Source organism: Rana temporaria, chromosome 3 (genome assembly GCF_905171775.1).
Source record: "Rana temporaria chromosome 3, aRanTem1.1, whole genome shotgun sequence".
Lineage (NCBI taxonomy): Eukaryota > Metazoa > Chordata > Amphibia > Anura > Ranidae > Rana > Rana temporaria.
Genome location: NC_053491.1, coordinates 71,436,212 through 71,450,282, shown reverse-complemented (window position 1 = coordinate 71,450,282; position 14,071 = coordinate 71,436,212). Strand labels below are relative to the sequence as shown.

At 43.1% G+C, this 14,071-nt stretch overlaps 1 protein-coding gene across 4 annotated transcripts in view; it reads left to right on the top strand.

Moving 5' to 3' along the window:
* NEDD4 (NEDD4 E3 ubiquitin protein ligase) overlaps nucleotides 1–14,071 on the top strand; it is a 199,855-nt gene that overhangs the window by 131,923 nt on the left and 53,861 nt on the right. For 3 of the 4 annotated variants that reach the window (XM_040342736.1, XM_040342735.1, XM_040342733.1), the window contains 4 exons: nucleotides 5,762–5,922; nucleotides 7,803–7,920; nucleotides 9,883–10,047; nucleotides 13,533–13,598. In XM_040342736.1, the coding sequence (XP_040198670.1) occupies nucleotides 5,762–5,922; nucleotides 7,803–7,920; nucleotides 9,883–10,047; nucleotides 13,533–13,598 (510 nt within the window). The remainder of the gene's footprint in view (nucleotides 1–5,761; nucleotides 5,923–7,802; nucleotides 7,921–9,882; nucleotides 10,048–13,532; nucleotides 13,599–14,071) is intronic. The other variant, XM_040342734.1, reaches the window with a different exon arrangement.

Genomic DNA, 14,071 nt, shown 5'->3' with positions numbered 1-14,071 from the left:
ATTTAACTGTTTGTGATCGGTTTTCAAGAAAGGAAGAAAACCATGGTAAATCACCTTCTGCGACTTCTGCTACCTTGGCTAGTCGCATCAGTAACAGTTTGTGGTCTACCGTGTCAAAGGCTGCGCTTAGGTCCAGCAGAACCAGGAGACAAGATTCTCCTTCGTCTGCGGCCTCGAGGGCATCGTCCCATATTTTGAGTAAGGCCGTTTCTGTCCCGTGTCCGGGACGGAAGCCTGATTGTAATGGATCCAGTAGATTGTGGGTATCTAGATGCTGTTGCAGCTGTTGTACCACTACTTTCTCCATTATCTTGGAGAGAACATTTAGGCCTGTTATGGGACGGCGGTGAGTTGGGTCCTTGGGATCCAGGTTAGGTTTTTTCAAGATGGGCTGGATTGTGCCCTCTTTCAACAGGGATGGCACTGTGCCTTCCTTAAATGACTGGTTTATAAGCTGTGTGATGGGTGGTGCCAGGATGTCGGCACATTCCTTCAGCAGTTTGGTGGGGATGATATCATTGGGCGATGTGCTGTTCCGCAAAGCACCAATGATATTTTTTGTGGTATCGATGGAGATCGGTTCCAGAGTGAACTTTGTTGATTGTAGAGCGTTTCTGTGGGTGTTTTGTGGTTGATTGACGGTGGGGTTGAGGGGGGTATTGTTTTGCATGATGCTTTCCCGGATTCTTTCAATTTTGTTGATGAAGAAATCCGATAGTTCATTACAGAACTCTTGGGTGTCTGAGTTGGGGACTTCAAGACATCCTGGATTCATGGTCTGGGTGACCATCTTGAAGAGTTCGCGGGGGCGGTTTAGGGCGCTGTTAATCGCCATAGAAAAATGGTGTTTCTTGGCTTTGAAGATTTCTTTATGATATCGTGTTGTTATTGCCTTGTAGATGATGAGGTTATCCTCTGCAGGACTTCTTTTCCAGGCGGCTTCCGCCCTTCTGCGCTCTTGCTTCAGAAGCGACAGCTGGTTGTTGAACCAGCCGGACTTTCTTTTTCGGATGCAGGCTTTGCGTTTCGGTGCTACTAAATCGGCTGACTGTAGCAGGGCTGCGTTTATGGCATCCAGTGTATCTGCGGCTGTTTGATGTGGATGGATTGTTTTGATTCTGTTTCCCAAGGTAGATTTGAAGAGTTCCGAATGGAGCTTCTTCTGAGATCTAGCCCAGTGTATTGTCACCGGCTTGGGTGCTTTTATCACTGGGGGAATTTTGGAGATTATGAAATTAATTGCATGGTGGTCTGTCCATGGCAATGGTTCATTTTCTAAAATGCTTATTTTCAGATTTTGTCTGAAAATTAGGTCGAGTGTGTGACCCTGTATATGCAGCCATGTCCCCTGCATGTCCAGCCATGTCCCCTGCATGTCCAGCCATGTCCCCTGTATGTCCAGCCATGTCCCCTGTATGTCCAGCCATGTCCCCGGTATGTCCAGCCATGTCCCCTGTATGTCCAGCCATGTCCCCTGTATGTCCAGCCATGTCCCCTGTATATGCAGCCATGTCCCCTGTATGTCCACCCATGTCCCCTGTATGTCCACCCATGTCCCCTGTATGTCCACCCGTGTCCCCTGTATGTCCAGCCATGTCCCCTGTATGTCCAGCCATGTCCCCTGTATGTCCAGCCATGTCCCCTGTATGTCCAGCCATGTCCCCTGTATGTCCAGCCATGTCCCCTGTATGTACAGCCATGTCCCCTGTATGTACAGCCCTGTCCCCCGTATATGCAGCCATGTACCCCGTACCTACTGTTAATCACCGCGGCGCGGGGAACATTACAGACAGCGTTAGTTTGAACAGCTGTTTTCCCCGCCGCGCATAGACACTCCCCCTTGCTCGCGATTGGACAGATCCGTCCAAGGGGGAGTGTCTATGCGCGGCGGGGAAAACAGCTATTCAAACGAAAGTTGTCTGTAATGTTCCCCGCGCCGCGGTGATTAACGTTGTAGCGGCGGCGGGGGGGGGGGAAGTATTCTATTCTAGTATCGGCGGTATTAGCGGGAGTACTAGTACTCACGCTAATACTCGGTATCGGTCCCGATACTGATACTGGTATCGGGACAACCCTAATTAAAACATAACTAGGTATTGGAAAATAAATCATAACTTTATTGAGGTGGCTAAAAATTAGCTTTCTGGTGTTGACCAAAAAAAGGGTCCTGTGCGAGTTTGGTCCAAATGCGATGAAAATTCAGCCATACTATCTGTATGGCTGAAATCGTATCTCACAGACATTGCATGTGACAGTGCAAATCACATGCGATCTCGCACAGTGCACTGTTGTGAACCGAGCCTGGGAGAAAAAGGTGCTGACAATGGCACGAAAATGCATGCGTTTTGTGGCAAATTCGCAATTTTACTGTGAATTTGCAGCGGTTTTATCGTGATTTTGCAACCATTTTACCATGATTCAAAAACCACATCAAAACCGTAACACAGGTGCGTTAATGATGCGTTCCTTCTGCATTCCACAATGGAAGCCCAACAGACCAGTGTGCAGACATACATAGAATTTAAAGGGGAGTTTTTCTTGCGCTTAAGGTGCCAATAATGGCCGACAATAAATTAATTTAAATTGATAATATTAATTAAATAGTCGAATATAATACAATTGTATATAAAAATATAAATATTTTTGAAAAACTGTAATTTTCAGTTTTGGTTTTCGGTTTTGGCACCAAAATTTATATTCGGTGCACCTCTAATATACAGCTTTAAAATACTATGCACTGTATGGTAGCATAGATTACAACATAATGACTATATTAGAAAAACACCATGGAGTTCATTCCCTACAGCTAGAGAAGGCAAAAATAGTCACAATTCTGTAGAGAAACCCATCGGCTTCCATGTTTTATGGTTAAATACTTAATTAAACGAGGTTAGAAGCTGATTGGTTTCTCTGAAGAAATGTGTCTAATTTTGCCCTCTCTAGCTTTAGTAAATAAACCCCCATATAGCCAAAATGAAATGCAAAATGTTACTGTGATATGGGGGGGGGGGGGGGGGGCTTTGCTCCTGAGGTGGTTAAAATCAACATGATGTAGCCTGCAATTCTCCTTTTGGCAATTTTTAATGACAGTACCTAAAGGTCTGATATTTGGAACAATCTATTTTTACCCAGCAAGTAGACATGCACTTTGCTGCCCTTACAGCGTGTCTTTGTGTGTAATAGATACGCCTTAAAAAAAACAAAAAAAAACGGAAACCATTTGAAGTGATTTTCAGCCGTGCAAATGTAAATCTCTCAAGACCTGGTTCACACTAGTGCAATGTGATTTGCACCACATTGCTGTACAGATCACATGTGATGTCTGTGCGATGTGATTTCAGCCATACGAACTGGATGAAATTGCATCCAAATGCTGCAGGACACTTTTTTTGGTCCACACTGGAATCGGATCGCATGGATGTTCACACCTATGCGATCCGATTCCTGCACCATTTTACAGTTCACACTGGGATCTGCGAACCAATCTGAGGGTGTTAACTTTACATTGACACCCCCAGCAGTTCGCAGATCTCAGTGTGAACCACTGTGCGATGCGGGAACCCGCACTGGAACAGAGTCAGTGAACCGAGCCTGATTCCTGAGATCAACCATTCCAACATAACCACCACTGAGTTCTACTGTAACTTCTAGAAGTTTATATGTTGTTGCCATCATTCAAGATAAATCATACAGCAATTATAATCGTGTGTCGGAAGAAGTTCAGAGAGAATTGTTAAGAGAATTGCTGATTTAGACTTTTTTTTTTTTTTCAAATAACAGTTTTTTATTTTTGAAAAAGGTCAGTACAAAATATAGCTACATAGCAAGTGTAAGGCGGGGTTATAGATTAATTACAGGTATGGTATATTTTTACATAGTTACAGTGGTCAAGCTTTGAACAGTGTAAAATATATATATATATAAAAAATATATATATAAAAAAAATAAGACAACAGTAAAGTTATCCCCATTTTTTTTAATATTATGAAAGATAATGTTACGCCGAGTAAATTCATACCCAACATGTCACGCTTCAAAATTGCGTGGAATGCAGACAAACTTTTACCCTTTAAAATCTCCATAGGCAACGTTTAAAAAAATCTACAGGTTGCATGTTTTGAGTTACAGAGGAGGTCTAGGGCTAGAATTATTGCTCTCGCTCTACCAATCGCGGCGATACCTCACATGTGTGGTTTGAACACCGTTTACATATGCGGGCGCTGCTCACGTATGTGTTCGCTTCTGCGCGCAAGCTCGTCGGGACGGGGTGCGTTTTCTGGCTCCTAACTTTTTTAGCTGGCTCCTAGATTCCAAGCAAATTTGTCAACCCCTGATAGATAGATAGATAGATATATATATATATATATATATATATATATCTAACACACACACACACACACACACACACCATACCTAGCTGATGCATCTGAAAGCTGTAAATCGCTGGAATAGACACTGCTACTTGAGTGATCTCCACTTACTAGTCCGGTGCTGAGTGGCTGGCATGATGCAATCTAAATACAGGAGGTTGGCCGCTGGGTTTGGACACCATTCAGAGAATGCTTTGCACTTCCTGGATGAATGCAAAGCGTTCTCTGATTGGAAGAGGTGGACAGGTGGGCGGGGATGTCACACACTCCACCTTATATTCAATCGGAGAACAGTTTGTATTCATTCAGAATGGATGTACCTGGAGTAGCAGTATCTACTTAAGGGCCCGGATTCACAAAGGATTTACGACGGCGTATCTCCAGATACGCCGACGTAAGTCCGAATGTGAGGCGTCGTATCTATGCGCCTGATTCAAAGAATCAGATACGCCAGAATTTGTCCAAGATACGACTGATGTAAGTCTCTTACGGCGTCGTATCTTAGGTGCATATTTACGCTGGCCGCTAGGGGCGCTTCTGTTGATTTACGCGTCGAATATGCAAATGAGCAAGATACGCTGATTCAGAAACGTACTTGCGCCCGTCGGATTTAGCTACGCCGTTTACGTAAGGCGTATGTCCGGCGTAAGTTTACCCTTCATAAAGCAGGGGTAAGTCATGTTAAGGTATGAACGTCAAAACAGCGTCGTATTTTACGTTGTTTGCGTAAGTCGAATGGGGATGGGCGTAGGTTACGTTCACGTCGACAAAGCATTGAGCCGACGTATCTTAGGGAGTATTTGCGACGTGACTCTGAGCATGCGCCGTTCGTTCGGCCCCTCATTTACATGAGGTCATGGCTCATTGTAATACAACACGCCCACTGCCTTGATAATTTGAATTAGGCGGGCTTACGCCGGCCCATTTACACTACGCCGCCGTAACTTAGAGCGCAAGTTCTTTCTGAATACGGTACTCGCCTCTCTAAGTTACGGCGGCGTAGCGCATATGAGATGTGCTACGCCCGCCGAAAATTACGCCGATCTTTCTGAATCTGCCCCAAGATGTTTCCAGCTTCCAGGGACATCGGCCAGGTATAGTATATGCATAGTTGCTATTGTCCAAACTGGACAACATTATGTTAAATTATACAGTACCTGGAATTCATCTTTAAAATTGCTTGCTAATTGGCCTGTTTATTTTGTGCTTAACCTGGGCTAATTCCTGCAATGTCTTCAAAAAGTTCTTCTTACTGAAACTCTTTATGAATGTGGTATTGTTTATGGCGATGTTTTATGCAGCTCACATTGCAACATTTCCCTCACTTTTGATTATAAAACCAAATACGGAACCACTTTTTCCACGAGTAACAATGCCTGTTTGTCTTATAGCCCGGCTGGATTATCTTGGACCAACCAGATGTTCTTTGCCAACCACAACAGCAGGATTCTCCACTACCTCTAGGCTGGGAAGAGAGACAAGATATCCTTGGTAGAACGTATTATATCAGCCATCAATTTAAAAGGACACAGTGGCAAAGGCCTACTATTCAGTAAGTGATTTAAACCAATATCGCAGTGAACAATGGTGTCCTAAATCATTGTAGCTGTTCATAATCATTAAGGTGTGTTTTTCAAATCACAAAAAAACGTATTAACCCCAGTAACATAAATATAAATCAAAAGGCTCAAGTAAAATTTGGATGGGGATCTCGGGAGTTTCCCAGTGGGCCGATGGCTCAGTGGGCCTGTTTCAGTGACAGCGGAGGTAGAGCAGGCTGGGACTTCCAAACCCTCTCCACCAATAAGCTGATCTCCCCTGTGCACCCTGTGTTAAGTGGGGGTCGGGGGACAGAAAACTGACTATTTCATCACTTTTGGCTTTGGGTTGATTAATCTGCACTACAAAGTTGGAGGCAGGCCTGTGCTATATCAGCACACTGGAGCCAGCCGGGAGCGCTGCTGCGGATTAATCCCCTTAAAGCCGAACGTGATGAAATAGTCTGCTCTTTGTCCCCTGGCCCCCGCTGAACACAGGGGAGACCGGGAGACGTTTTTTTCCTAAACGGCTACACAGTGGGATGCGGGAGATTAGCCAATTGGTGGACAGGATTTGGGAGTCCTCGCCCGCTCACCTTGACCCTCCCTAAAGTTTCCTCCAGCCCTAGTTTTCCAGCTCTGTGGTGCCCAGGAGGAAGGGAGAGGACCAGATGTAACAGCAGTGCACAGCTGATCCTGGTTTCCAGCTCCAGAGGACCCCACCTGCAGGAAAAACACTGCACCCAGGACCTAGGTAGAAGAAGCTGTGTAGACCAGGTACTAGGAGGGACCAACATTGATGGGCACTAGTGTGGCTGCTTTAATGGCCACTGGTGTGGCTGCATTAATGGGCACTAGTGTGGCTACGCTGATGGGCACTGATCAGGCTACATTAACGGGCTATGGTGTGGCTGCATTAATGGGCACTGATCTAGCTGCATTAATGGGAACTGGCGTGGCTGCGCTGATGGGCACTGATCAGGTTGCATTAATGGGCACTGGTGTGGCTGCAGTGATGGGCACTGGTGTGGCTGCATTGATGGGCACTTTAAACTGTTTTATATTTAGTAAAAATATTAACCATAAACTGGTACAAGTACAATTTATTTAATATGGTACAAGAAAAACTGCGCTAACTCAGAATATAAACGAACTAGGAAATGATGACCCAGAAGGCTGCAATTAAGTGGTATAAACACAAACAATATATATCGCATGTTTAAAAAAAAAAAAAACAGGCTTTGGAATACAGAGTACAAATAAATTAATATCAATAAACTGTTTTAAATTGGCACACAAATATATATTTGAAATCAAATCTTTATTATTTAAAAAATAATAAAGATTTTTGCCAGTCACAGGTTGTGTCACTCCCCACCAGCCTGTGTCTTAGAATAAGAGGGAGGTGACACCTCCATCAATCTACATGTAATATTCTACCACCCCCATTGTGTTTAGCTGTGGGCGTGGAGGAGGGAGAGAGTGGGTTGTCATTTACCAGATTTTATACTCCTATATATACTTCAGTCACATGGGCTGCTCAAATGTGATGGGGAAGAAATGCTCAGCATAGAAACTGACTGAAAACTGAGCATGTGCAAAGCTGCCAATACTGCTCTGCAAAATCCCCAACTGCATTGGGGACAAGGACAGAAGGGGAAGATGAAGAACAGCAGGATCAACCAGGTTGTTTGCAGAATAAAAAAATGAATCTCATAGTTACTGAGTGAACAGCATGTAATGATAGTTTTTCTGATGGGGATTTAATTACACTTTATTGAGTGTCCAATTTGAACCATTAATATAGTTTTCTTATTTTGTTGCACACTTCCAAAATAAGCAGTAAATAAGATTACTTGTTTTAAGATATAATTATAGTTTAATGTCTTTCCAGGGATGGCACTGCTGGTCCAGAAAGTGGCAGTGTGCAGTTGGAAGCACAACGTGTATTTAAAACTAGAAGGCAAATCTCTGAGGAAACAGAAGGTCCAGAAGTGAGAGATTCTCCAGAGGTAAAACAATTATGAACACAAAACGGCACAATATCCACACTATTTGTGGACTAGAAAGGTCAAACATATCTTCAGTTTTGCATATCTACATCTCCTTCTCCATAAAGTCAAACATTTATGAAGGTTTTATACCGTCTAGGTTAGTCATATGGAGATTACAAACCATCTTGTAAACATATTTAACCACTTAAGGACCGCTCACTGTATATATACGTCATTTTTTTAAAGATGGATATCTCGGTAACGGCCGCTGCCACAACCGAGATATCCATTTTTTCAGTGAGCGGTCCTTTAAACGATAACGGTGGTCTCCGCGGCGGATTCGCCGCAAGATCACCGTTATCGGCGGCAGGAGACGGGCCCCCCTCTCCCGCGCCCTCTGCCGCTTACCGGAGCCGTTGGCAGTGGCGGAGGCAATCGGGTCTTTCCTCCTGCTCGGCTGAGATACGAGTGAGGACAAGATGGCGACGTCGAAACGTCACTTCCGCCCATGCTTCTTAAAGGCATATTTTATTGTTGTAATTTTTTCCCTAAAATTTTTTTTTTGGCATTTTAGTCTAAATATGAGATCTGAGGTCTTTTTGACCCCAGATCTCATATTTAAGAGGACCTGTCATGCTTTTTTCTATTACAAGGGATGTTTACATACCTTGCAATAGGAATAAAAGTGACCCATTTTTTTTTTTTTAATTAATAAAATAAATAAACATACATAGGAAAACAAAAAAAAAATGTTTTTAAAGCGCCCCGTCCCGACGAGCTCGCGCGCAGAAGCGAGCGCATACGTGAGCAGCGCCCGCATATGAAAACGGTGTTCAAACCACACAAGTGAGGTATCACCGCGATCGTTAGAGCGAGAGCAATCATTCTAGCACTAGACCTCCTCTTTAACTTAAAAGATGCAACCTATAGAATTTTTTAAATGTCGCCAATGGAGATTTTTAAGGGTAAAAGTTTGACGCCATTCCACGAGCGGGCGCAATTTTGAAGCGTGACATGTTGGGTATCATTTTACTTGGCGGAACATTATCTTTCACAATATAAAAAAAAAATTGGGCTTACTTTACTGTTGTCTTATTTTTTAATTCAAAAAAGTTTTTTTTTACCCCCAAAAAAGTGCGCTTGTAAGACCGCTGCCCAAATACGGTGTGACAAAAAGTATTGCAATGACCGGCATTTTATTCTCTAGGGTGTTAGGAAAATATATATATATATATATATATATATATATAATGTTTGGGGGTTTTAAGTAATTTTCTAGCAAAAAAATGTTTATCTTGTAAACACCAAATCTGAAAAACAGGCAAGGTCCTTAAATGGTTAATTATCATTTTTGCTTCCAGATATCAGAATCCGGGTCTGGTACCTTTTTGAAGTATGCCTCACTTTCATAAGTTGCACCATCTCTACATAAAATGTCCCTTCTGCGGCAGACAGAATTCATGATACCCATCATTCTCGCCTGCCTGAAAACTATCAGTTATCTGATCTGCCTGGTTCCGCTCAATGTGCAGTAAGCCCCCATTCACACTAGTGCCATTTCTGATGCAGCTGCTGTCGCTCACCACCACATGACAGAGAAAATCACACGATTCTCTATGGTGCCTGTTTACATCAATAGTGTGCGGCTGCAGTGTGTTTTTTGAAAAGGTACAGTTGCTATTTTGGTACTGGTGCAGCGTGATTTTGGCCCCATGGACTTCAATGGAAATGCACTAAACATGCGTGTACAAAGCATGTACATGCATTCATACTGTGTTTTTTCGCAGAGATTTGCTTGTATAAAATCCAGTCTCCTTCTGCAAAAAAGCATGAAAAACCTCAAAAAAGCGCACACTACATAACCGCACTGAAAATCAGATCTTTCAAATGTATGATGACCACCTAAATGTTCCATCTTGTAATGATATTGAATAGATGTCTTATACATTTAGTAATTGTATGTTGTCACTTTCTTAACAGAGTTGGGAAATTATAACCGAGGATGATTCCACTGTATACAGCAACCACAGTACTCAACCACACTCATTATCTAGCAGTGACATCCAAATACAAGTTGCTGATGAGCTCAATGCAAGGCTTCACATATCTGGGAATACTGCCAGTGGCAGGCACAGCTCAAGCATTGTAAGATATTTTTGTATTGGTATTATCATTTATAAATGAAACATTAACAAGCCTCATGACAAAACCTTATGACCTCTGTGAGGATCCACCAAGCCAAAAACCTAATCTCAAAACTTCCTGTATTCATCACAAACATGCGATTTGTTCACATCATGTAAATATGTATTCACTTTTTTGTTTGATGTTCAACGTTTGTAAAAATGTATAGAAAAATATTGCTACAGCCATCAGCTGAGAAGAGTAAAGAGCTTAAAGCAGATGTCCCCTGAAATTTTTTTTTTAAAGCCAGCAGTTACAAATACTGCAGCTGCTGACTTTTAATATTAGCACACTTACCTGTCCTGGAGTCCAGCGCCGTCCGCAGCAGAGGACGAGCGACCGCTCGTCACTCTGCTGCCCCCACCGCCATCCTCGGTGAGGGAACCAGGAAGTGAAGCGCTCCGGCTTCACTGCCCAGTTCCCTACGGCGCATGCGCGAGTCGCGCTGCGCCGTGCTGACTGGTTCCCGCTGTGTTCTGGGAGCCGAGTGTTTCCCAGAACACAATGGGGGGGGGGGGGGTGATCGGACATCCTGCTTGCAGTCTACCCGCAGACTGTGTGGCCGGAAGTGGGTGCAAATACCTGTCTTTAGACAGGTATCTGCACCCCCCTCCCCCCTGAAAGTTGTCAAATGTGACACCAGAGGGGGGGAGGGTTCTGATGAGCGGGAGTGGAGGTGGAGGGTGGAGCTCCGCTTTAAAGAGGAGGTCCGGGAAAAAAAACACATTAAAAGCCAGCAGCTACACATACTGCAGCTGCTGGCTTTTATTAAATGGACACTTACCTGTCCTGCTGTCCCTCGATGTCGGCAGTAAGGTTCCCAGCGTGAAGTCAAAAGGCTACACTGCCGCCACCATTGCTGGTAAGGGTAGCCTTTTCGGCTTCACGCCGGGAACCCTACTGCGCATGTGCGAGGCCCTGCTCCTCTCTCCTATTAGCCCGGCGGCCAGGGGAGGAGGAGGAGGGAGCCCCACGGTGACGTTACTGCCGCGTCATGGCCGCGGCCGGACTCCCGGAAGTGGGAAAGGATACCTGTCAAAGACAGGTACCCTGTCCCCCTCCCCCCGAAAGGTGCCAATTGTGGCACCGGAGGGGGGAGGAATCCGATGAGCGGAATTTCCACTTTAGGGTGGAGCTCCGCTTTAATGATGGAAAGATCCTACTATTCGCTATATTACTGTAGGAAGGATGATCGGCACTCCGGTTGTTGCTCTCACTATATTACACCAGAACTTCTATTATTTCCTAAACCTTTCTTCAAGCTCCACAAACTGGTTATGTTTTTCCGATTTCTAGCACTTTTTTTTTTCACTCAAATTTGATATCGTATTTATAGTTTAAGCCTGGCATTCTGAATCACCCGCTGGCTCCCTGTATCTCTTGGTGACTTCACCAGTTAGTTCTCCATGACACAGCCTTGCACTGTGTTTAAGCCAAACTAAAAATGCAGCAGGTAAAGCAAATCATTGTAAGTTTGAGAGCTCATTGATTTCCTAAGAAATCTAAGAGCTATTAGTGGATTTATCTTTCAAGCATCTGTAAATTTTACCCTTTTATGTGGTATGGTAATAGCTGATAGCAATGCAGAAAATGACTTTAACTGAATGTAAAAAAAAATGATTCTTTAAGTGGAGTTCTGCCGAATAATTTTTTATTTAAAAAAAATAAAAATAAAATATTAAAAGCCAGCAGCTACAAATACTGCAGCTGCTGACTTTTAATATTAGGACTTTTACCTGTCCAGGGCGCCCACGATGTCATTACCTGAAGCTGAGCTGTCCCTCGGCTCCTGGGTGCAGGCCCTGGCAATTTCAGTAAAGACATCAGGAAGTGAAGCCTTGAGGCTTCAGAGCCTGGTTCCCTACTGCGCATGCGCGAGTTGCTCTGAGCGTACTCACTGGTCCCTGCTGTCTTCCAGGACCTGTGTGTCTCCCAGAAAACAGCGAGGGAGGGGAGGGGCCAGACATGGTGTAGATCGCTGCAGAATCTGTTGTGATCTATCGCCGTAAGTGGGAGCAAATGCCTGTATTAGACAGGTATCTGCCCCCCCCCCCCCCCCCCCCACAAAAAGGTGCCAAATGTGACACCGGAGGTAGGGAGGAAACGGAAAAGCGAAAGTTTCATTTTTGGGTTGAATTCCGCTTTAAGAAGCATGTCTGTTAAATGTAAATTCTTACAAAAGTTCTCACTTAACAGGACTTTCTTTTAAAGAATACTTAATTAACCAGTTGAGGACATTGGACATGCTAAGCATGCCCCAAAAATCTTCATCAAAGTACACATAATGTATGTAGCACAGCCTGTCCTTCTGTCCTGCTGCCTCCCTCCTCGCTGACAGTACCTGACTTCTAGGGCCGATTCATATCATGTGCGCACAGGAAAGCGCTGTGTGTTTCTGTGCGATTCCCATGCGGTTATTTGTGCTGGGGTTTCAGCCCATTTATTATGAATGGGCTAAAACCGCGTCGCACCAAAGTAGTGCATGCACTAATTGTTAAGATGCACTATAACCAGATTGCATGGTACAAAAGTACCATGTGATCCAGTGCATGCAATCGCACTGCATTTGGGGTGTTGTTCACTTTCTATTGACACCCGTGGCAAACCACAAATGGAGTGCATTTTGCATGTGGTCTGAATCACACAGAAACGCTCAGCTCGTTCCTGTGTGATTTATGTGCAGGTATGGTGTAAACCGGTCCTAAAAAAACATACAAGCTATAGAATAAAATGTACGCTATTTATGAACAGTGATCTTATTTTGTTTAAACTAACATTGGTCAAAATAGAAACATTTTTGATTTTAGTTTTTTTTTGTTTTTTTGTCTAAGGTTTACAAAAAAAATTATGAAAACAAATCCTTGCTTGTCCTTAAAAAATATACAGTATATTTATAACTTTGTTGTCTTAGTAATGGCAAAGTTATTGCAGAATAAACAATAGAATGTATATAATGCATTGGTCCATAGAGGTGTACAGATGTCAGAGCAAAGTAGTTAGAGAGACCCCAGGAACCTAGTGTAGTTAAGATTATATGTTATTTTCTAGACATGCTGCTCCAAAACCATAGTAATCCATGCTGTTCATCTACTGGCCACATGCTTGCATTTGCATCACCCTGCTGTTCATTTCATGATTTGATATAGTTGGACAGTAGAAGACTAGTGGGGTTTTTCAAATACGCAGGGCACAGCACATGGGATGGACATGTGCAGGCAGTGTGTGAACCACCTGAGAGCTGAAATTTCCCAGCGACTTCTGGCGAAGGACCTCAGAAATTAAAGTATATTTTGCATATAAAATACAATTTATTGTACTTTCTCTTTAGGAAGTATAGAACTTTCTAGACACAGAATTTTATTTCAGAAATATTACACCCATGCTTAGATTTTTTTCATAGATTTTCATCTTTCATTTTCATCACATTTTAAATGTATTTTGTAAAGGTGAATTCCAGCAGAAGAGGGAGCTTGCAATCATATACACAGGAAGAACTACCTACGTTACCAGTTGTAAGATTTTCTGTTGTCTCCCAATGCATGATCAAATGGCTGTGTTTAATGGTGTTTGGCCTGTTTAATGCTGTGTTTAAAACATATATTTTAATGTATCATGGAACAGGCTTACTCTGACCAATATTAGTCAGTCGATGTCCACAGTGCAGATAAACTATTTGAAAACCTGCTGATTCATGCGCCTGAGAGTAATATTTCTACAATTGCCAACAATGAAGATTAATATGCTCAATTGAGGCTGTATGTGGTAGATATAAGAAGATATCATATTAGTTGCTGCAGATTCGGGCACATCCCAAAGACTGTATATTCCAAAACAAACTACTAATAAACAGGTACCCAAAATAAAATGAAAACTCCAAAAACACACACAAATAAAGGCAGCTGTAAAATCACTACAAACTTAATTAGCTATGAATAAAATGAAATGCTAGAAGAAAGCTCATGAACAAGTGTCAAAAAAGTTTTCA